This window comes from Marmota flaviventris, chromosome 1, assembly GCF_047511675.1.
Source record: "Marmota flaviventris isolate mMarFla1 chromosome 1, mMarFla1.hap1, whole genome shotgun sequence".
NCBI classification, from domain to species: Eukaryota; Metazoa; Chordata; class Mammalia; order Rodentia; family Sciuridae; genus Marmota; species Marmota flaviventris.
This window is the reverse complement of record NC_092498.1, coordinates 124,719,439-124,740,473: the sequence shown is the minus strand read 5'-3', so window position 1 is coordinate 124,740,473 and position 21,035 is coordinate 124,719,439. Positions and strand designations below refer to the sequence as shown.

Genomic DNA, 21,035 nt, shown 5'->3' with positions numbered 1-21,035 from the left:
CTCTTGGGTCAGTGCTGTGCAGTGGCCCAGGCAAACCCCTGGGAACACGAGTTCTCGGTGAAGGTAGTGTTCCAGCCTCATGGGCTGTTGGCGGGAAAGTCCTCGGTGAACTTAGAGCTTGCCTGCTGGTCAGAGCCTGCTGTGTGATGGCCCCAGCATCATGTGTGGCCTGCCGGTGACCTGGACAGCACTTTAGTATTGAAACAGTCGACAGTTTCAAAATCAGAAGGACTCTTACCTTCATGTCTGAATTCCTCGTTTCTGCCCTGAAACCTGTTTCTGGCTGTGCCTGTCTGACCCCTACTTGCTTTGAGGAGGGGCAGAGTGGTGGCTGCCCTGGGGACTTGTCCTCACCCAGTGGGTCCCAGGGCCATCTGAGCTCTGAGCTATGGCGGGAGTGTGGCTGTTTCTCGGATGCCCTCACCTGGGCAGATGTCCTACTGTGCTCCCGGAAGGGGCAGAGCCCTCACCAAGCACTGGGGATGCAGGCGGGAAGGGCCAGAGACCAAGTGAGGAGCTGGCCCTGGCTGATTCTGAGACCCTCCAGGGCTGACATTCCAGTGTAGCAGGACTGAGGCAGAGGAGGGCTGCAGGGTGCCAGGACAGCAGGAAGCCACCACCCCAAGAAACACTGTGGGGGACAGAGGGCCGCCCGGAAGCAAATTGTCACTCCCAGTCTGGGAAGGGTCTGCCTGGCCAGAGAGCTCCTGAGAACAGATGGCAGCCACCTAGTGCCTCCCTTGTCCAGACAGAGACCACCTGCCCTCCTGACCAGGAAGGAGGGTGAGACTACAGGGACACTTGTGACCTCAGCAGGGAGAGGGAGCAGGGACACAGGTGTTCAGAGGTGAAGAACTGAATAAGCAAACTTGGGGTTACCTGCAGAGGGGGATGCATTTGATGACACTCCCGAGGAGACCTGGGCCCCGCCTCACATGTGGCCAGGATGGTTCCCCAGGAGACACGCTCGGCTGGTGGGCGGGAACGCTCAGGAGCAGACACCTGGTGCCACACTCTCTGTACACCCCTTGCACCTATCCTGGTGAGGCCTCCCCTGGGGGCAGCGTCTGCAGATGGCCACTAGTGGGGCGTCATTGCCAAGGTCCACCCCAAGAACAGCAGCACAATAGAGGCCTGTTTCTCTCAAGCAGGATCACGGAGGAGAAGGCTCTGGGCCGGCAGGATGAGCCCGGGACCCGGCCCCTTCAGCCTTCAGTCCCAGGCCCCAGGTCCACCAGACCTGCATGTCCTGTGTCTTGGGAGGGACATGGCAGAGAGGAGCGAGCCCAGGCAGCTCCTCTGAATGAGACGGGGCCCCTGACCACCCGCCAGGCAGTCTGGTCACAACAAGGGCCAGCTGCGAGGGGTCATTGTAGGTGGCCATCAGGGGCTCTTTTGCCCTGGAATGTGGAAACAAATGCCCAGTGTCACCCCGCACACAGGGCTGGTGCCCCCTGTTCTCTGAGCAGGTGCCAAGGGTGAAGCCCAGGCTGGGCCAGTGGTCTTCCTAAAGCTGTGAGTGAGGTGGTGGACACCGGGGCAGTGGGGTCATGCCTAGGGTCACCTCTGGGTGTTTCTCCTCCTTGGGGAGCACAGTTCCTTCCAGCCCACCCTGAAGCTGGCTGGGAGTGCACAGCTGGGTGGTGGAGCCGGAAGCCCTGGCTGGGCCTCCTGGCCTCCCAGTGCCCTCAGCAGCTGCAGCTGGGGTGCTTCCCAGCTGTGAGGAGGGGCTTGCCCAGGTCCCTGAATTTGACCCCACAGCCCCCAGGAGGAGTGAACTGGGCATGCACATTCAGGTCATGGCCATCAAGGGGGTCCTGGTGATCTGGAAGTCCTTGGGTGTGCAGGGTGGGGGCCTGGCCAGCACCACCCTGCTGACTTTCAGATGATCATGGGTTGTGGATCCAGTAGCTTTTTATAGCTCACATAAAAGACTTGTCTTCTGAGAAACCAGCCCTTATTTGTGAGCAGGCTGGATCATTTTTAGACGCTGGCAGGGACCCTGTGCACCCAAGGATAAGCCTCTGCTCAAGGGGCCTTGCATCTGGAACCAGGGTGGGCCTGCAGGGCTGGGCAGACCCTTCCCTCTCCCCTCTCTGGACAGTGAGGGATGGGCCTCTCCTCTGGTGTTGGTCACTGCTCAGCAGCTTTAGGGTCAGTCTGCACGCAGGCTGCAGCCTCTCCTGCCGCTCAGGTGAGAGGAGGAGGGGAACTCAGAAGAAGAGAGGGTGGGGTCCAGGGGACGGGCCTTAGGGGCGGGAGTGGGCCCAAGCATCAGCACCTTCTGCCTTCCCTGCTCCACATGGTCACCCTGTGCCCAAGTCCCAGCCCCTGGCCTCTGGCCCCAGTTCCCACTGTGTTGGGAGGGGCCGTGGTGCTTCATGAGGGCCAGTGAAGCGCCTGCAGCAGGACACAGGCCGTGTCGCCAGCTGTCCTGCGGGAGCAGACCCTGGGCCTGGCACAGCTGATGCAGCCTAGCACCCGTCCTCAGTGCGCACCTTCATGCCCGCGCCACTGCCCCTATGTGTGACCTGCGAGCCTGCTATCTCTGGCCAGGAGCGGGCGTAGGTGGGACTGCTGGTGGTGAAGTGCTGCCTGTGTCCTTTTCTGGTAGGGACGGAAACCTGCGTGTCACTGATGAAGTGTTGACCCATGGACTACACCAAGAGATCCCGTAGGTCCTAAGTGGTCACATGCACTTGTCAGCCCGACTGGTGGCCTCTCTGGCTGCCCCTTCCCATGCAGTCCAGATCACACCCAGCACCCTGACATTGCGCTGCTGGCCTGGCTGTGACAGGGGCCCAGGAAGCTGCAGGAATAGGCCAGCCTCTCAGGTGGCTTTAGTTGGATGGGAGGAAGATGGGACCAGGCCACCAGCAGAACTGGACATGCTGCTTCCTGGGGTCAGTGGGGAGACCCACAGCCACGTGGAGCCAGGTCTCTGGCTGGAGGGAGGGCGGGGAAGAGACGGCAAGAGAATCTCTGAACCAGGTGCTCAGAGGGACAGGGGAGCGGTCACCCGCACCACACAGCAGGGCTCTACTGTGAACGTGGGGCCTGGGTGTGGCCCCTGGGCCATCAGCCTCCTTTCTGGCTCTGTGTTTAAATGGGGTGGGCTCCAATGTCCAAGGTATGGGTCAGGCTGCAGGAGCCTGAGGGGCCTGAGACCCCTGCCCCTGAGTTCAGTATCAGTCAGCCGTATCCTGAGGCCAGTGTGGTGACACTGCCACTGTCCTGGTATTCCAGGTGGGGTCTGGTGCCGTTGACCATGTGGTCATTTCACGCTCGTCTTCTTGTCTGCTCCATCTCTGAGCCTGCTCTTGTGTGAGGAATAGCTCAGCAGGACAGGCCCGCTGTCCCCTGGGGACAGGTCATGCTGCTCAGCCATCAGGGAGTTAGAGGACGATGTCCACGGCTTCCTAGAGGACAGGAACCAGGTGCTTCCCTCCACAGGGTGGCTGGGCTTCCCTGGCAAAGCACAGGGAGGGTAGCGCTTGGCCAGCTCAGCCAGGTGCTGTGGAGGTGTCTGGTCACAGGCCTTCTCGTGATTATTTATTTGTCTGGTTTGGGGGCTGAGGGCCAGGGTCACTGGGCAGGAGGTCTGCCGGGCAGCTCTGAGGAGACCTGCTCACCGTGTGCCTTATTGGGGAGTCACCTTCCCCGCTACTCAGGAGCCTGCGGGCTTATAGGTTCATTGCCATCGGCCCTGTCCCCTTGGGTCCCTTTGCTCCTCACTAGGACGCCCTTGGGCTCAGAGCACCTCTCACAGCAAACAGAAGCCTGCAGGCAGGTCTGTGGAGGCACAGTTGGCACAACAGTACTCTGCAGGGGACCGTGAAGATGGCTTCACCCCGCAGCCGCCTGGGCCCGTTATGAGCCCTGTAGTGCCTGTGTGTCCTGGGCACCACCCCTGAGGTCCATTTGGTGGTCCTTCCCATTGGTACTCTGGTCACCAATGGCGTCCTCTGCTGGGCTTCAGGGCTCCCTGTCTGGCCGGCCCTCTCTGGTCCTCTCCCCCAGTTCTGGGCACCAACACTGTGGGGCTCCGCCTGGGCTCCTCCTCCCTCACCACCGACCACAGACCCTCTCTGAAGTCTGGGGCCTGGGCCTGCTCCCTGCCCTGGCCTGGTGGTGCTCCTGGGCTCTCGTCACACCTGGCCTCGTGCTGCTGGTTCTGCAGGACACCCACTGTCCCTCCACCTAGGACGCCGTCTCGGGGCCCGCTCCACCTGGCGTTTCTTCTCCACTTCTGTGCCCGGTGGTGTGATTTATTTTTTAACCTGGCCTTGTCTTTTTTTGGGGGAAGTTAGTGTTTTGTTTTTTTTTAGTTAATTTAAGGAGGGAAGCTGTGGAGGACGTTGAGCCATCCCTGAAAGGTGGCTGAGCCTTTCCAGGGGAAGCTGGGCCTCGGGGGCTGTTGGCTGCTCGCGGGGGCTCTTGGGGCTTTGTACTGCCTCCAGCTCTGAGACTCAGCAATACCAATCATCTTCCCACTGATATGGAAATGTCCCTGGCAGAGTCAGTGGCCGTCCCTCCCTGTGGATGTGGACCAGCTCTGTCTGCCAGGCAAAGTCCCTCCTGCTCTCATGCCTCGTCTGTGTTCCTGGGCCTTTCCCTGGAGGGCTGTGGCACCTGCTGGTTGCCTGCTAATCCGTGGGTTAAGTGGCATCTCAGGCGTCTGGGTCACAATTCACCTTTTAAAGCCATCCTTCAACAAGCAGGAGAGTCCCGGGCCAGCTGTGCATCTTCTTCCCTGACTTAGAGGAGGGGCGTGGTGTGTGTGCCTGTGGTCAGGCCTAGGGGCCGGGGGCCGTGCGGGCCGTGCTGGGAAGTGGCTCAGCAGATGGGAATGGGAAACTGGATGAACAGGAATGGGTCCTGCCGCAGACCCTGCAGCCTGCCCTGTGGTTCCAGAATGCAGACCGGCATGCCATCCCACCCTTTTCTAAGTGGGTAGCCCTCTCTGGGGAGGTGGCATCATTCCTATCATGGCACACAGAGATGGGCACAACAGGGATTGCTGTCAACAGGATCAGGCTGCAAGGTGAGCCGAGTGGTGTGGTCCTCACACCCACGTGGTGCTGCCTGGCACTGGAGGAGCTGGTGCAACCCCCTGGGCACACTGTGCTAGAGCTTCCTGGTACCTGAGAAGCTTGCACACCAGGCGCTGTTTTTGTGGACTGTCAGCAGTGTTTTTTTTCTGTTCTGGGGACTAGTGGCCCAGGCAGCAGGCCGCCCTTTCTGCGCTGGTGGTACCAGCAGACACGCACTGTGCAGATGTTAGGTGATGCTTTGGTTCTCAGCCCAGGACAAGGTCTTCTGGCTTGAGGAACAGTCCCTGGGCTGTGGCTCTGGAAACGGGAGCAGCCAGGCCAAGGTGTCTGGGACAGCGCATCTTAGTCTGGCTGGGACCAGCTGCAGCAGAGCCTGGCTCAGAATACAGGGCCGGCGGAGGCAGGGCCTGGCCGTGGTCTTTCTCTCCTCTCACATAGCAGCCCAGATAATGCAGAAGTGAAGTTTGTGGGGCCTCTTGAAACGCTCAGGCCAGGTGTCTAGGGGAGTGCTATTTATAGCACCAGCATTCTGTGAGCAGGAGGCATCTGAGGAATAATAGTCGGGGAGGGAGTTCAGCACACAGCCCTGGTGTGGGTGGATGGCGGGGCAGGAGGCGCTCTAGGGACGGCGCCTTCCCTTGGGCCTGGCCAAGACCACACAGGAGATGCCTGACTTCAAAGCTCAGGGTTGTGCCTCGGGATGCAGACAGAGATGGCCAGACAGCCCTGGGGGAGTGCAAGGAAACCTCGTCCCCGGGGACCTAGAGGCGCCAGTGACCGGCAGCTCCTGATTCTAGTTGAGGCTGAGGCTCCCCATGCCGGCCATGAACAGGGAACTGAGGTTTGCAGCCCTGGGAAAGGAGGGCAGATGCGCACAGCGTCGTGGGTGAGGTCTGGAAGGGAGGAAGCTGTCGGGGTGGCCACATTGTTCCGCGTGGGGACAGGTCTGCTCTGCCCACCAGCACTGCTGCTGCTCCAGAGCTTCCTGGAGGCTGGGCTGGCCACAGCACGGGTGTCTAGGGCACTGGGGTTGCCAGGGTCAGCTTGGATGATGACTAGCCACAGAGCCGGGAAATGGTGGAAATGGGGCCAGAAGGCAAGGAGGGCCAGGTCCCTGCAGACGTCGACATGTCCTGGGGCTGCTGTGACAAATGACACTAACTGGTGGCTTTACACAAGAGACTTGTTTTCTTAGCCTGAAGGCCAGAGTCTAATATCAAAGTATGGCAGAACTGGTCCTCTCTGAGCCTCAGAGAGCCCCATCCTGGGTCTGTCACCAGTGTCCAGGAGACCTGGCCATCCTGCAGTTGGGAAGGCAGGCTCCGTCTCTGCCTGTGTTGTCCAGGGAGGCTGACCACCCTGCAGCTGGGGGCAGTAGTCTCAGTCCCTGCCTCTGCACAGCACTCCTCTGCCTGTGCCCCTCCAACCTCTCGTAAGGGCTCTGGTTGGTGTCAGGCTCCTCTGAATCCCGTGCCCTGTCCTTGGAGCCTTACTTTGGTCACATCTGAAAAGACTCTCCCAGGTGAAGTGAAGAAGAAGTGAAGTCTCTACCAGCCTGAGAGTCTGGCAGATGTGGGACCTGGTGGGACTGGTGTGGGGCTGGTGTGAACCAGGACGCGGCCCACGTTCCTCTCTCTCATGTCGCCCCCCCCCAAGCCAGATGCGCTGTCAGCGCTGGGCTTGCTGACGACCTTGCTCCTCTCCCTGCTGTCCTCTACCTGCTCATCCTTCTTGGTGCCCAGCCACTCTGAGCCCAGACACTCTGGGCCTCTGCTAACGTAACATCCAAACTTGGTGAAAATGAGAGCTGAGAGCTGCCAGCGGCTTCCCAGGTCCCAGGACCCTGTGGCTCTTCAATTCCTGACAGCATTTTCAGGGACTCACGATCGGCCATCCCGAGGCCACAGCCCCAGTCCTCACATCGTGCCACCCTCTGTGGCGCTCAGGTCCTAGTCCCTGCCCACACCCTTTTGCTGCAGGGAGGGGGCCAGCTCTGGGTCAGTGCAGCACCTGGGAGTGGCCCAGGGCAGCCCCAGGGCAGTCCCAGCTCAGCCTTGGCTGTGATCTCATCAGGTGAGGCTGGTGCTGCCGCAGAGGGGCAGCCCACTCACCATGGGCTGCAGCCGTGGCTTTGCTCACTGTGGGCTGGGACCGTGGCTTTGCTCACCATGGGCTTTGCTCACCATGAGCTGGGTGTCCAGCAAACCGGGAGTTGCAGTGCAGCCATGGCTTTGCTCACCATGGCTGTGGCCGTGGCTTTGCTCACCATGGGCTGGGACTGCGGCTTTGCTCACCATAGCTGCGGCCGTGGCCTTGCTCACTGTGGGCTGTGGCCGTGGCTTTGCTCACCGTGGCCTGTGGCCATGGCTTTGCTCTCGATGTTCGTCTTTCTTCATATCTAGCGCTCCGGTTCCTTGTCTCATTTCCTTCCTGTGGATGGAGTGTTCCGTAGATGCCGCAGACAGGTCTGCTGGCACCCGCTCTCGAGGACGGCCTTACTTCCTCCTGTTTCCTGGGGGATCCTGCGGGGAGAGCTTGGGGTTCAGGTTCTTTTCCCCTTGTGCGTGAGCGCTGTGCGTCTTTCCTCCGCCCCTAATCTCAAGGCTGACCCCATGCCCACGCAGCAGGCAGCAAGTCTAAACGGGGCTGGCACATTGCCGTCATCTTTCTCTGGGCCTCTGTCCCCTCCAGGGCTCAACCCTCAGCTAGAGACCTGGTCTGGTGGCCGTGGACGGGGCTGATTTAACTCTTCGCACGACTTCTCTGTGGAAAATGATGAATCTGTGGGAAGCGGCAAAGATGGTGATAAGAGAGGCTGTGTGTGTCCTCCCAGTTCCCCCCACGGTGACAGGTGGCAGAACAGCGGTGTGGGGTCACATCCCAGACACCGAGGCTGGCACGCACATGTGAAGTTCCCTGTCCTTTTAACACAGACTTGAGGGATATCCCTGAAGCCACCCAGAAGGAGGTCCCTCATGCTGCCCTTCTTTCCAGCAGCCCTGCTCCTGGCCACCATCATCTGTTCTCTGTCACCGTGGTTCTGTCATTTTGACAACTGTATATAAGCAATGACAAAAATAGAACAAGTGACAGAAAGGACATCCAGGGCTGGATGCCATCAGAGCCCTCATGTGTCATCTCTCTGTCCCTGTGTCACCCATCTACAGCTGTCCACCACCATCCACACTCAGCCATCACCGGTCACCCAGAAGCTTCTCCCCCATCACCTAGCAATACACCTGTCATGGGTCGTCATCTGTCAGCTGTCCATTTATATATTTGTCATCTATCAATCCACCTGTCACCCATCTGTCACCTATCATCTGTCTCTCTACCTCTCATAGGATCTACCATCCATCCATCATCTCTCTCTGGGTCTCTGTCCCCTGCCCTGTGCGGTCAGTCAGAAGGCCTTTGTGGTCACATCTTCCGTGGCTCTCACAGAACCTAGCGTCTGTCCACCTTGATATCGTGAATCATCTTCTGGGTGATTTTGCCATTCTTAAGTGACACCCGGGCTTTGGTTGACTGGTCTCTGCACCACATGGGTGGCTTTGTGAAGGACAGCTGCATGTGAGGGTGACAGACCTGCTGGCTCCCAGCACCTGGGCCTCACCCCTGGCTCCTGGTCCTTCCTCCCGAGGTCTCTGACTGGTGCCATGCACCTCCTGCTGCACGCCTGTCACTGAGGACAGAGCATGAGAAGCCACATCCCTGCCACACTGCCCCTTAACAGGGACAGGGCCTGGGAGGCCAGGGGATGGGCACAGTGGGGAAGCAGGAGGATGCCGTGGGGGGCCCTGCAGGAACCCGGGAGGATGAGGGTGGAGCACAGGGGCCGAAGGGAGAAGCACCAACCTGTGTGCATGAGGTGTGGTTGGGGGCTGGAGGGCACAGGAAGCAGGTCACAGAGGCCCTCAGGTCCTCTCAGACCTGGGGCAGCTCCGAAAGCTTCGGCTCTCCCCTGAGTATGGTGGACACTGCCAGAGTGGCTGAGCAGAGGGACAAAGTGGCCTGACTTGGGTGTCCAGCAGACTGGGAGTTGCAGTGCTGGGTGAGCCAGGTGGACAGAGCGCCCAGCAAGAGACCCCACTCAAAGCTATTTGGTCAGGATCTGTTACTGGGTGTGCTGATGGACTTGGGGCCCCGGAGCCAGGACCAGGACCTTTGGCTGTATGGCAAGACCGTAGGCAAGCCCATTTGGGACATGAGGCCAGGATATGGTGTTGCCTGTGCCAGGGTCAGAAGGCTTGGGAACAGCAGGGCAGGGTGTGGAGCACACAGGGCAGGGCTGTATGCTGAAGATTCGGGTCTGGGCTCTCTCAGCTGGGCACGTCACCCACCAGAGAAAAGCTGCTTCTGTTGGTGGGAACAGGATGTAAATGTCAGTTAGGCACCATGGGGGCTTCTGGAGCCCCAAGAGGCGGGTCCCGTCCTGCTGAGCCTCCCTGGGTCCCTCAGTCCAGCCTCTGAGCAGTGACTGCCCTCCTGGTGGAGACCCAAGCTGGCCTCCGTCCTGCTTCAGGTCCCTGTGCACACCATCCAACTAGGGGAGTTTTGGGGAGGTCCACCAGGCCCTAAATACCATGACCACATTCCCAAAGCCACCAGATCAGCCACTCTCATGCCCGGGCAGGTGGCAGAATCCCATGGAGACAGAGCCAGGGAGGCGGAGGGGCTGGTGGTGCCAGTGGGGCCCAGAGACGCGGGATGCGCTGCAGTCTGCTCTGCCCCAGGAGAGCTGCTTTCTGGGGCTGAGGCCGCACACCCCAGGGGAGGCCGGGCAGCGGGGCCTGCGGAGGGTCTGGGCTTCCGAAGATGCATTAGATGAGGGGAGTTTGGCCTCTCTCGCCTCACAGCGTTGTGGGGAGGTTTGGATGGGAGGGGCGTGGCCCCCAGGACACTGGGGTCCTGGGACTCTCTGAGTGAGGGTTGGGTCACTTGGTGGCCCTGGCATCTGGCTCTGCACCCAGTTTAACACAATATTGCCAGGTCTGCAACCCCTGAAGACTCAGCAACTCTTTATCTTAAAATTTAAAGACACTGGTGTGAGTGCTCCTTCTGCCTGCTCTGTGAGTTGTCCCAGGGATGCTCAGAGATTAGTTGTCCCCAAATAAGCAAAAGAACAATTGGGTCTTTGTATTTAAACCCTTAGGTTGATTTCATGACAAAAGAACAAGGGGGAACATGGCCTTGACCCTGGTAGGACTGGGCCAGGAGCAGCCCAGCAGCAGACTGCAAAGTGGAGCTCCTGGGGGCATCAGGGCCTTGCTCCCCTTGCTGACCTCAGCCCTGAGGCAGGAGCTACCCTCTGCAAGCATTTCTGTTCCTGTGGGTCCAGCACATAGGGGGCTTCTCTTCTGCTGCTCTCTGCTCCTGAAACACGTGGCTGCCTGCAATTGGGGGTGGGGGTCCCCATGACTCTGTGTTCTGGGAGCTGAGTTTTCCTGTCTGGTGGCCCAGCCAGCTAGGATGACCAGTGGGAATGGTCTTTTCCCTCGCCCAGGCGTTCGGAGATGATGTGCTGTCGGTGCCCCTGGCCTTTCTCTGTGAAATGAAATGTGGGTAAAGACCAGCGCACCCCTGTTCTTCCCTGGCACCACAGCTGAGTCCCCCTATGTCAAAACGTGCTGCCCCAATCTGCTGGGAGCCCCAGGCCTCCTTTTGTGGAGACTATCTGAGAGCCTCTGCTCAGCTGGACACATTGGAGGTGGTCAGTTCCCCAGCTCCTGGGCCTGGGATGGAATGGCTGACCAGAGGGCAAGGGCCATTCTGCTCCATGCTGGGGTCTTGGCCCAGACCCGAGGGAAGGCCGCCTGCCCCCTCAGACCACACGCACTGCTTGCCGGCTGGCATGTGTGGCCCTCCTTTGAAGGGTGACCGCACTCCAGAGTGGGGCGCAGGACTTCAGAGGCCTCCCCGTTTATGGGAACAGGCTGCTCCGAGGGCTGAGCCCCACAGGAGAAGAGGGAGGTCAGGTTTGGCTTCCTCCAGCCACCCGCTTGCTTTAAGCCCTTCTAGATGGCCCAAGTCACACAGAGAGCTCCCTTGTTACGTGTGTTCTTGGAGATTCGGGTCTGGGGCCGCTGTGCAGGGGCCTCATGCTGCTCTCGAGTCCAGGCTGTGGCCTCTCCAGGTTTCGCTCATGTCTCCCACTCTGTGGGATGGGACCCATCTCCCTGTGGCTGGGGTGCTGCTGGACACAGGCTCTTCTGCCTGAGTGTGGAGCTCACCATGTGTGGCCCTGGAAGGCAGAGGACAGTCTGTCCCTGGCTCTTCAATGTTTGGCGTCAGCTAAGGGCCCGTGAGCCCCGGTGGCTGGCCCAGCCCAGAGCTCCTAGCACATGCAATTCCATGTTCCCAGGACAGAATGGGTGGCCAGGGTCAGAACCGTGCTCCGAAGCCACCTCCTCCAAGTCAGGAGGAGGAGCTGGGTGGTTCCTAGGTGGCCTTCAGAGGGGTCAGGTGCCTCTTGCAGAAAGCCACGTGGTCAGGGTAAAGGAAGGCTTGACCTTTTAGGTTCCCCTTGACCTGTGAAGCCTGCAGGCTTGCGCTGCCCAGTTTCTTGGTGGGAGGGTCAGCAGAGCCATTTCGCAGGACTCAGGGATTGGTTTCTCTGGGAAGGGTGAGCAGCAGGAAGCACAGCTGTGTGCCTCTGACCCCTTGGTCCTCTGCAGAGAGGCACACGGTTAGCATGGTGCAGATGGACGTCCCTCAGAGGTCAGTTACCCTGCCCATGAGCTTGATTTCCACAGCAATTCATGCGGCATGCTTTTCTGGATGTCCCTCTAGTGTGGGGTCTTTTGGAAACTGTCCCTGCCCTGGACACTTGTTGTAGTGGAGGGTGGCAGACCACAGACCTAGAGACAGATAAGGTACAGGCCCAGGACAGGGTTGATGCTATGGGAGGTCACAGGGAGCTGGGAGGAGGGTGGGCTGGGGTGGAAGGTGCCCATCTGAGAAGGTGAAGAGAACTTGGGTGGGCCAAGCCTCCGTCTAGGGAGGAATGTTCTGGCTGAGGCCTGCAGAGTCCCCAGGTACGGGCAGTTTTAAGAGGCTCTGTCATCTATTGAAAGAACCCCAGGATGCAGGGGGGAAGCAAGAGGAGTGAGGGTTCCCCTTTGCCAGAGCATCAGTGGGAGCAGGGTCTGCACCACCTGGTGCTGCCCGGAGCTGCCGGGCAGACTTCTGAAGGGGACCGTGAACCAGCCTCTGGCTTCGCAGCAGGTTTGAAGGTGCTGCCTAGAGGGGCCATCCATCCTGCTGGGCACTCCTGACCACCAGATGGTTAGATTACCATGCACCTGTGAGGGAGAAGATACCCCTCTGCCCAGTTCACTTGGGATGCAGTGGCTGATCAGTCTGCAGGAGAGAAGGGTCTCGGGAAGCAGGAAGGCTCACCATTGGCGGCACTTGGGGTCAGAGAGCAGAGTGACTGCCACAACCAAAGGAGAGGTGCGACTTGATTGGGACTCAACCTGATGCCATGTGTCCCTGGAGCCAGACACCTACAAGCAGCCTGGCTTTCCCAGAGCAAGCTTTCCCCGGCCTCCTGGCCTCCTGGCCTCCTGGCCTCCTGGACTCTTGGCATGGCTGCTGAATGAACTTACATCTATGAGGGCCAGGCTGCTATACAGCACCCTGAGCTGTCCCCAGGGGTGTCCAAGAGAGGACACGCACCCCAGAACAAGGGGTCCCATCCCTCTGGCCACTTCTTCCTTTGTCCATTCACCCAGTAAATGTTTAGTAGGCGCCTGCTGTATGCCAGGCTCTCCAGCTCATGGGCAGAGAGTGAGAACAGACTCTGTTCCCATCCCATGCGCATGCTGGGGGGACAACAACCAAATGGATGACTGTAACGTGCCACATGGGACCACTACTGTGAAGAGGAAATGAGAGGAGTGGGCACAGGAAATGGGTGGCAATACTTGCTTGAGGCCTGGTGTGGAGGCGAGGCGGACTCGGGGAAGAGCAGGCCAGGGAGGTCCCAGCCTGCCCAGGGGAACTGCAGCTTGGGCTGGTGTGGGCAGAGGGTGGCATGGGACGGGACGGGCACCTGGCCACTCTCACCACCTCAGGGCAGCAGGTGGAGAGTCAGTGGCTGAGCTCTGCCCCACCCTGAAGCTTGGCTGTGGGGCTATCTCCTCTGCCCCCATGTCATATGCATGTCCCTTTTCCTTCATTTCAGACTCATAAGCAGCACATTGATGCCACCAATGCCAGCAACCGTGTCTTCCTGTACTGTGCCTTCCTGAACTTCAGGTACTGTCTCAGGGGCACAGGGGAGGGGGAGGGTGAGGGGGAGGGCGCCAGGGGAGGGTGCCAGGGGGAGGGGGAGAGAGCACCAGGGGGAGGATGGGGGAGGAGGACGCCAGGGAGAGGGCGGGGTGGGGGGAGCCTGGTCGGGGCATGGTGCCAGGCAGGCCCGCACTCCAGGGGGAGCCAACATAGCTGTAGGATGGCACACACTGGAAGCAAGACCCAGACAGGTGAAGGGCACCGTGGCCCCTGGGACCCCTGGGACAGGTCTTCCTGTGTGTGGATTCACCAGGACAGTCTCTTAAAACCCACAGCAAACCAGTTAATCAGGTGCTGTGGGGTCAGACGGAGGAAGCATTCCTCCTGACACCTCACTGTCCCCCTCTCAGGGAGAGTTAACAGAGAAGCCCAGGAGAGGGGCATGGGGATGCAGCTCTTCACTGGATGATGTTGGAATTCCAGGGTTTTGGTTTTACTGTAGGAACTGAAACAAAAAGCAAACAAACAACTTGATTAAAAAATGGGCAACAGGGGCCTGGGCTGTGGCTCAGTGGCAGAGCGCTTGCCCAGCTCGTGGGAGGGACCAGGTTTGATCCTCGGCACCACATAAAAATTAATAAAATAAAGGTATTGTGTCCAACTACGACTAAAAAAAAAAATAAAAATAAAAAAAGGGGGGCAACAGACTTAAACAGACATTTGTCAAAGGAAGAGATACAGACGGCCAACAGGTGTATGAAAAGTGCTCCCCATCACTAACCATCAGGGAGGTGCCAGCCCTAGCCGCTGCCCTCCAGCAAACACAGCTGTTATCCAAGGCACAAAAGGTGGCACAGAAGATAGCCCCAGGGAGGATGTGGCCAGGCAGAGCACACACCGTATCCAGGAATGTAAATTCCTACAGTCGCGGAGATCAGCCTGCCAGGACCATAGCCAAGACACAGAGCAAGGCCATCCCCCTCAGAGGTTCCCCACGTCCTCCTCCAGTCCTCGTGACCCCGGCTTGTCCTCTGTCCCCGTGGTTGTGTCTCTGAAAGATGCCACATGGGGGGCTGAGTGCAGGCAGCCTCCGAGGCTGGCTCCCTATGTGGACGCAGTGTGGCTCGCGTGCCGACGTCCAGCTGCTGTAGTGTTGGCCGTGTCCTGCCTCGGCCTGGACTCCGAGGAGGGGTATCCCGCGCCTCATGGTCTGCTCTCAGCTGGGTAACGCCTGGTTGTCTCCCCGTTGGGGGGATTAGGGGTGACGCTGAATGTCTCACCAGGTTGCGTTCTTGGAACCATGGGGTTGTGATGTGTTGTCATTTTTGTATGTTGCTGAATCTAATTTGCTGGAATAATTGATGACTTTTCTGTCTATGTTCGTGAAGGAAATTTGTCTGCAATTTCTTTTGGAAAACGCCTTTGGCTTTGGTAGAGAAGCAATCAGGTCTTTGCAAGAGGTACACTTTGGAAGACTGTGTAGAATTCACATTTCTTTCATTGATGTTTTGGTAGAATTCACCAGTGCCGTCATGGAGGCCTCGTTTTCATTGCTGACAGGGTTTTAACTATATGTTCAATTTATTTTATGGATACAGAACTCTTTAGGCCATCTGTTTCTTTTTAAATGCGTTTTGGCAGTTAGTGCTCTTTGGAAGGCTTCGTCCATTTCATCTGAGCGGTTGGATTGGGGGCCCAGCGTTGGTGGTGGCGTCCTTGGTGGACCTGTGCCTGGCTGTGGTCCTGAGGCCGCAACCTCATTCTTACTTCTCAACCCCTGTCTTTTTTTGTCTTACCCACTCTTACCAGAGGCTTATCAAGTCTATTGATTTTTTTCTCTCTATTAGGCTTCTGTTGTCCGTCCGTTGCATTGATTTATTCTCTTTAACCTGCTTCCAGAGAAGGAATTTACCTCTAGGTACTTTGCTTTTCATTTTAAAATTTATAAACACGAAGGCTTAGATAAATGACACGAGATCTTTATTATTTTCTGGTAGAAACATGGAATGCTGTAAATTCTTCCGGAAGCACTCATTTATCAGCAGCCCACGGATTTTGACATGTTGTTTTTATTTTTATTGAATTTAAAATATTTTGAAATTTTCCTGTGACTTACTCTTCTACCTACGTATTATTCTGAAATGTGTTGCTTGATTTCCAAATAGTTGGGCGTTTTCCAATTACCTTTCTGCTACTGATTATTTACTTTTAATCATTTATTTTCTGTAACTTCAACTTTTAAAATTTGTTAAAAGCTGTTATATGGGGCTGGGGTTGTGGCTCAGAGGAAGAGCACTAGCCTAGTATGCGTGAGGCACTGGGTTTGATCCTCAGCACCACATTAAAATAAAATTTTTAAAAAAGGGTTTGTGTCCACCTACAACTAAAAAAAACTTTTTTTTGATAAAAAGATTTATATGACCACAATCTGTTGGATCTTGGTGAATATACCATGAACTTTTATATACCAAATATACCAAATATTTTTCTGGGTTGAACAGTCTGTAAATGTTAGTTAAACCAAAGTTGATTGACAGTTGCACCCAGTTCTTCTGCACCCTTATTGCCTTTCTGCCAACTCGCTCTGTCAGTTACAGTTGGCCCTCTGTGCCCAAGGGGTCTGGATCTGCGCAACCAACTCACCATGAACCAAATATATTTGGAAAAAGAAATTGCATTTGTATCAAACCTGTGCAGATTTTTCCTTGTTATTATTGTCTGAACAATACAATGTAATAATAATTCATATACAATGTAATAATAATTCACGTAGCATTTACATGTAAGATTTGATGAGTAACCTAGAGACTGTTGAAGTGTTCAGGAGGATGAGCCCAGGTTACCTGCAGATCCCATACAGCGTTATCCAAGATTCTTGAGCACCCAGGCTTTGGTCTCCTGTCCCAGGAGGGACTGGAGGAGAGTGAAAGAGGGGTGTGACTCTCCAGCTGTCTGCTCAAGCTATCATTTCTCCCTGATGTATGAATTTTCCTTTATTATCTTTTGAAGTGCTGTTGGTAGGAACACATACATTTATTATTGTTACTTCATGGAAAACTGACCTGCTATCATTATGTAATGCTCTTATTCTGGGGATGGACCCAGGACCTCTCCCATGCTGGGCAAGTGCTCTGCCCCGAGCCCCATCCCAACCCCAGTGTCCTCCTTTCTCCTAGGACATGTTCTACTCTGGGGGCTACTTAGTCCCATCTATACACAGCTACTCTTTTTTGATTAGTATTCTACAGGTGCTGTATCACCTGTCTGTTCTACAGGTGCTGAATCATGTGTCTGTTCTATAGGTGCTGTATCACGTAGCTGTTCTATAGATGCTGTATCACCTGTCTGTTCTACAGGTGCTGTATTACCTATCTGTTCTACAGGTGCTGTATCACGTAGCTGTTCTATAGGTGCTGTACCATGTAGCTGTTCTATAGGTGCTATATCATGTCTTTTCTATAGATGCTGAATCATGTGTCTGTTCTATAGGTGCTGTATCACGTATCTATCATATCTGTCCTTTTACTTTCATCCTATTTATATATTCATACTTAAAGTGGGGTATTTAGATTGCATATGACTGGGTCTTGCTTTTTAATCCAATCTTAACATTGCTGTTTTAATTGGAGTGTTTACACAATTTATATTTAATATGACTATTGATGTGGTTGAAGTAAAATCCCCACTTTGCTGGGTGCTGTCTCTCTTCTTTGTTCTCCTTTCCTCTCTCTCTGACTTTATTTGGATTGGGGCTCTTGTAGGGTGCCTTTTGACTTCCTCTGTGTACTTGGTTTTATACCTCCTTTTAATTCTTTGGTAGAGGCTGAGCTTACAGTTTGTGGGTTTCATGCACCCGTGTCTACCTTCAATCCATTCTGTAGCCTTCAGATGTCTTCTAAGATACTGCAATGGCTTCTCAGTTCCTCCTGCAGGGCCCTGTGCCTTGCCCTCAGTTGGATCTTTATAAGTGACATGAATGCACACAGCCATTGTTGTTATTTTCACCCCAGACCATCAGTAACTTTGCAGAGCAATTAAAGATAAGACCATGGTAATGGCACGTAGGCCTTCATTTATTCCAGCTGCTGTATTTCCTGGTGCAGACCCAGGATTCTGGCTCTTGGCGTGTTCCCTTAGCCTGTCTTGTAATGCAAGGCTTCTGGAAGTAAATTTGGGTATTATTGTCTGGGAAAGAATTCTCTTTTATTTTTGAAAGATATTTTTCACTGGGCTTAGAATTCTGAGCCACTTTTTTTAATGTACCCTAAGAAATTTACAAGTAATGCATTATTCCTTAAAAAAGTGAAGCATTATTTTAAAAAAGCAAAGTCCCCTTTGACCTTCCCCTCTGATCCTGATCTCCTCTCCCTGCAGTGGTTACAACAGGGGGAAGTTTTCATGTGTGCCTTCGGTAACTGATGTGTGGTTTATGTTGTGTTCATAGGACACATCGGTATTGTTTAGCCTGACATTTCTCACATCGCTCCACCTCGTCTTGGTTTTGCAGCCTGCCCCAATGGGCACATATTTCTCCTATTGTATTTATATGTGTCACATCTTATTTATGGACCTGAGTGAGCATTTTTGTGCGTGGACGCAACCTTCCTGGGCTGTAGGCCTAGGCACGTTTTTAATGTGATCCGATATTGCTTGGCCGGCTTCCCTGGCAGATTTATTTCTATACAGTCGGAGCTGCCTTCCTGTCCCCACCGCCTCCCCTGGAGTGGGTCCTCACTCCCCAGAGACGGGACCTTGGGCAGGGTCACACCTTCGTGGCTCCATTCGGGGGGTGCAGCTTTGTGGTCTCCTTCCCTTCACCTGAGCAGAGGGCCCTTGTTCACCTCACAGCCACGTCTTTCCACCTGCTCTGGTCGGATTGAGGGGCCACCTCACATTTTCCGTAGACAGAGGCCCTGTGCAGAACACAAGGGTCCCGGGAAAATCAGGCCCAGGGAGCAACGGGAGGGCTGCAGGGCCCTCTTCTGTCCCTTGTTCCCAATGGAGTTTGGCTCTTCTTGCTGGCAGGGTGGGGGGCTCAGTGCCTCCCACCTCCCCGGGAGGGCAGCTCATTAATCATGAAAGCTGTGGTAGAAGCTGCTGTCCCTGCCTCTCGCTCGCCAGCCTCAGTGTCACCCCTGAGCCACCTCGAATGCCCTTTCCCACCCTCTCAGGTCCCACCCACATGGGGTCACAATCTCAGTGCCCACAGTCTTCCTTGGGAAATAGCAATGCTAATGGTGTGTGCCTCATGTGGGGACATGGCAGGGAGGTGGGGACGGCTCCCACTGGCCACGCACCCTGCTGCAGCCACGGTGGCACTGTGGTTGCAGCTAAGTGGGACACAGCCAGGCTGAAGACCTCTGCCTCTGGCTGCAGGTTGGTCTTTGCTGGTTACCAAGCTCACATCTACCAAGAGAACCACTTCAGAGTCCTATTGGGAATCTGAAAACAGAAGTGCAGATGAGAAAATCAGGTCACCAATGCTGTCCCCTGAGAAGGAGCCAGCTGATGAGGGAGCGTGTTTGCTTGAAGTGGTTTTTGTCTATGATCGTCTGATATGAGCACAGTATTCAATGCTAAAGCATCACAAAGGCACAAACGTCCTGCTTGGCCCTCACCTCTCGTCCTGGACCACCATGGGGGTTCTGAGTGCCCTCTGTCGTCTCTCTGTGGGTCTAACCCACGTCTGTGGAGCATCTGACACTGTTGGCTTCCGCTGCCCATGCGCCTGTCTCGCGGTGCCTGCCGTGAGCCACGGGCCGGGTGCTTCTTCTCACTGCCGCGGCAGTCCATCCCCAGGGGTGCCCACTGATATCCGTTTCCCCAGGTCCACACTTCAGTTCCTGTGCGTGTTGGTAGTGTCGTCCTGACTGGCAGATGCCCCTGGGCGTGTGCCCTCTGTCGACAGTTCAGCCATCTCCCGGGTTTGGACAGTGGGCTGTAACACTTCATTTTGCCCTGGACGTGGTCGAGCACTGTGCAGAAGGACAGTGCTGACACAGCTCTACCCTCCTGTCCCCAGAGAGGCCCGTGCTCCCTGTGACCTGCTCTCTGTGGCCTCAGCAGCCCAGCGCCCCAGCCCTGTGGCCTGGCCCTGAGAGGCCACTGCCGCAGGCTTTGTGTTTTGCATCCCTGGGGGGCAGAGCAAGCCCACAGGGCCACAGGCCTGTGTGCGGAGAGCTGCTGCCCTCTGGGAGCAGTGCTGCCTCCACTGACCATGGCTGCTGTGTCCTCAGCTCCGGTGGAGGTGTCTGGTCAAGCCAGGGCTGCGCTCGCACGGAGGGGAACCTCAGCTACTCGGTTTGCCGCTGCACGCACCTCACCAACTTCGCCATCCTCATGCAGGTGGTTCCTCTGGAGGTAAGGGCTGGCTCAGGAACCGGGCATCATGCAAACACAGGGCCTCCTTCCTGGGGGTCCCAGGTCTTGCAGGGGGCCCCCTGCGAACGGGCCAGCCTATGAGGTTCATGTCCTGGGAAACGGCGCACCTACTGCTACCACATTTTCAGGCTGAGGATCCACTGGGTCAGGGGAACTGAAGGAACATGGAGAGACAGGTCATAGAGTAGGAGCCTGGAGTAGGAGCCTAGGGGCTGCCTCCAGGGAGATGTGCCAGGGACAAGGACATGAGCCCCAGCTCACAAGGAGCCACAGACAACCAGCGGGTGGGTGTTCTGCCAGCAGGCGTTGCCTTCCGGGAACCTTTCTGAGTGTCAGTCCTGCTAGAGGGTGCCGGGGTCACTGGCTGCTGGGAGGCACTGGTGGAACATCTGCTGGGAAACCAGTGTCACACAGGCCATGGGAGGCTCAGCCTGTGGTGGGCACTGCATCAAGTACCTGTTCTTCCTTTGGTCCTGTGGCCCCTAGCGAGGAGCCATCATGTTGGCCATCACAGGGGGAGAGTCTGGGGACTTCCCAAGTCCCCCAGCCCTGAGGGCAGAGCCGCTTCCTCCAGGTCCTCCACATCGAGGACTGAGAAGAGTGTGCCTTCTCTGCAGCTGGGAGGGTCAGCTGGGTGGCAGGGGCGGGAGAGGGCATGTCTAGCAGGGCCTGACCCGTGGTGCTGTGGGAGGGAGGGGGGGCTCGGTGCTCAAGCCGGCAGCCTGGCATCCCAGCGCACTTGGGGTTGTGGATCCACCACCTCTCAAGATCAGTGACAGCAGATTGAGTCTGTGGGTGTCTCCGTGGGAGCAAATCCATCTATTCATTGCCAGGAAAGGTTGATTTGAAAATGGTTTAAAATTATCTCTGCTAAAAATGAACATTCCCATGCATGTTAAAGAAATGAAGGCAGATGTCATGATCACTTCCCAAGCCCGCAGCACGCCCCAGAACCACACACCGGCATCAGCGGCCCTACCTCCTCTGAGCTGAGCCCACGTCTTCCTCTGTGGCCCCAGCTCACCCTGCTGGCTTTGGGTTCATGGCCCAGGTTCTGTCCCCAGGAGCTCATGTCCCATCTCACCGCCTCCCTCTCCCAGGCCCCTCCTCGATCTCCCCGCAGCCCCTTTCCTCATCTGGTGTGTCAGAGGCTTCTTTCTGTTGAGCAGGTGGAGCCCCTTTGAGCAATCCTGGCAGACAGTCGGCTCACCTGAGTGGTACCTTAGACAGGTGGGCTGGGGCTAGGACTGGTGCCCAGGCTGCTGTCCCAGGGAGCTCCCTGTGTTTGGTGTGTTTCTGTGTTGTCACATGTGTGACATTGTATCCTGCTGAATGAGGCCGCATGTGGCAGTTAGCACAGGG

General features: G+C 56.4%; 1 protein-coding gene across 1 annotated transcript in view; it reads left to right on the top strand.

The window, feature by feature from the left end:
* The window catches only part of Adgrd1 (adhesion G protein-coupled receptor D1), a 111,628-nt gene that overhangs the window by 65,266 nt on the left and 25,327 nt on the right, over positions 1–21,035 (top strand). Inside the window, exons 16-17 of the mRNA XM_027952019.2 lie at positions 13,243–13,316; positions 19,529–19,652. Of these exons, the coding sequence (XP_027807820.2) occupies positions 13,243–13,316; positions 19,529–19,652 (198 nt within the window). The remainder of the gene's footprint in view (positions 1–13,242; positions 13,317–19,528; positions 19,653–21,035) is intronic.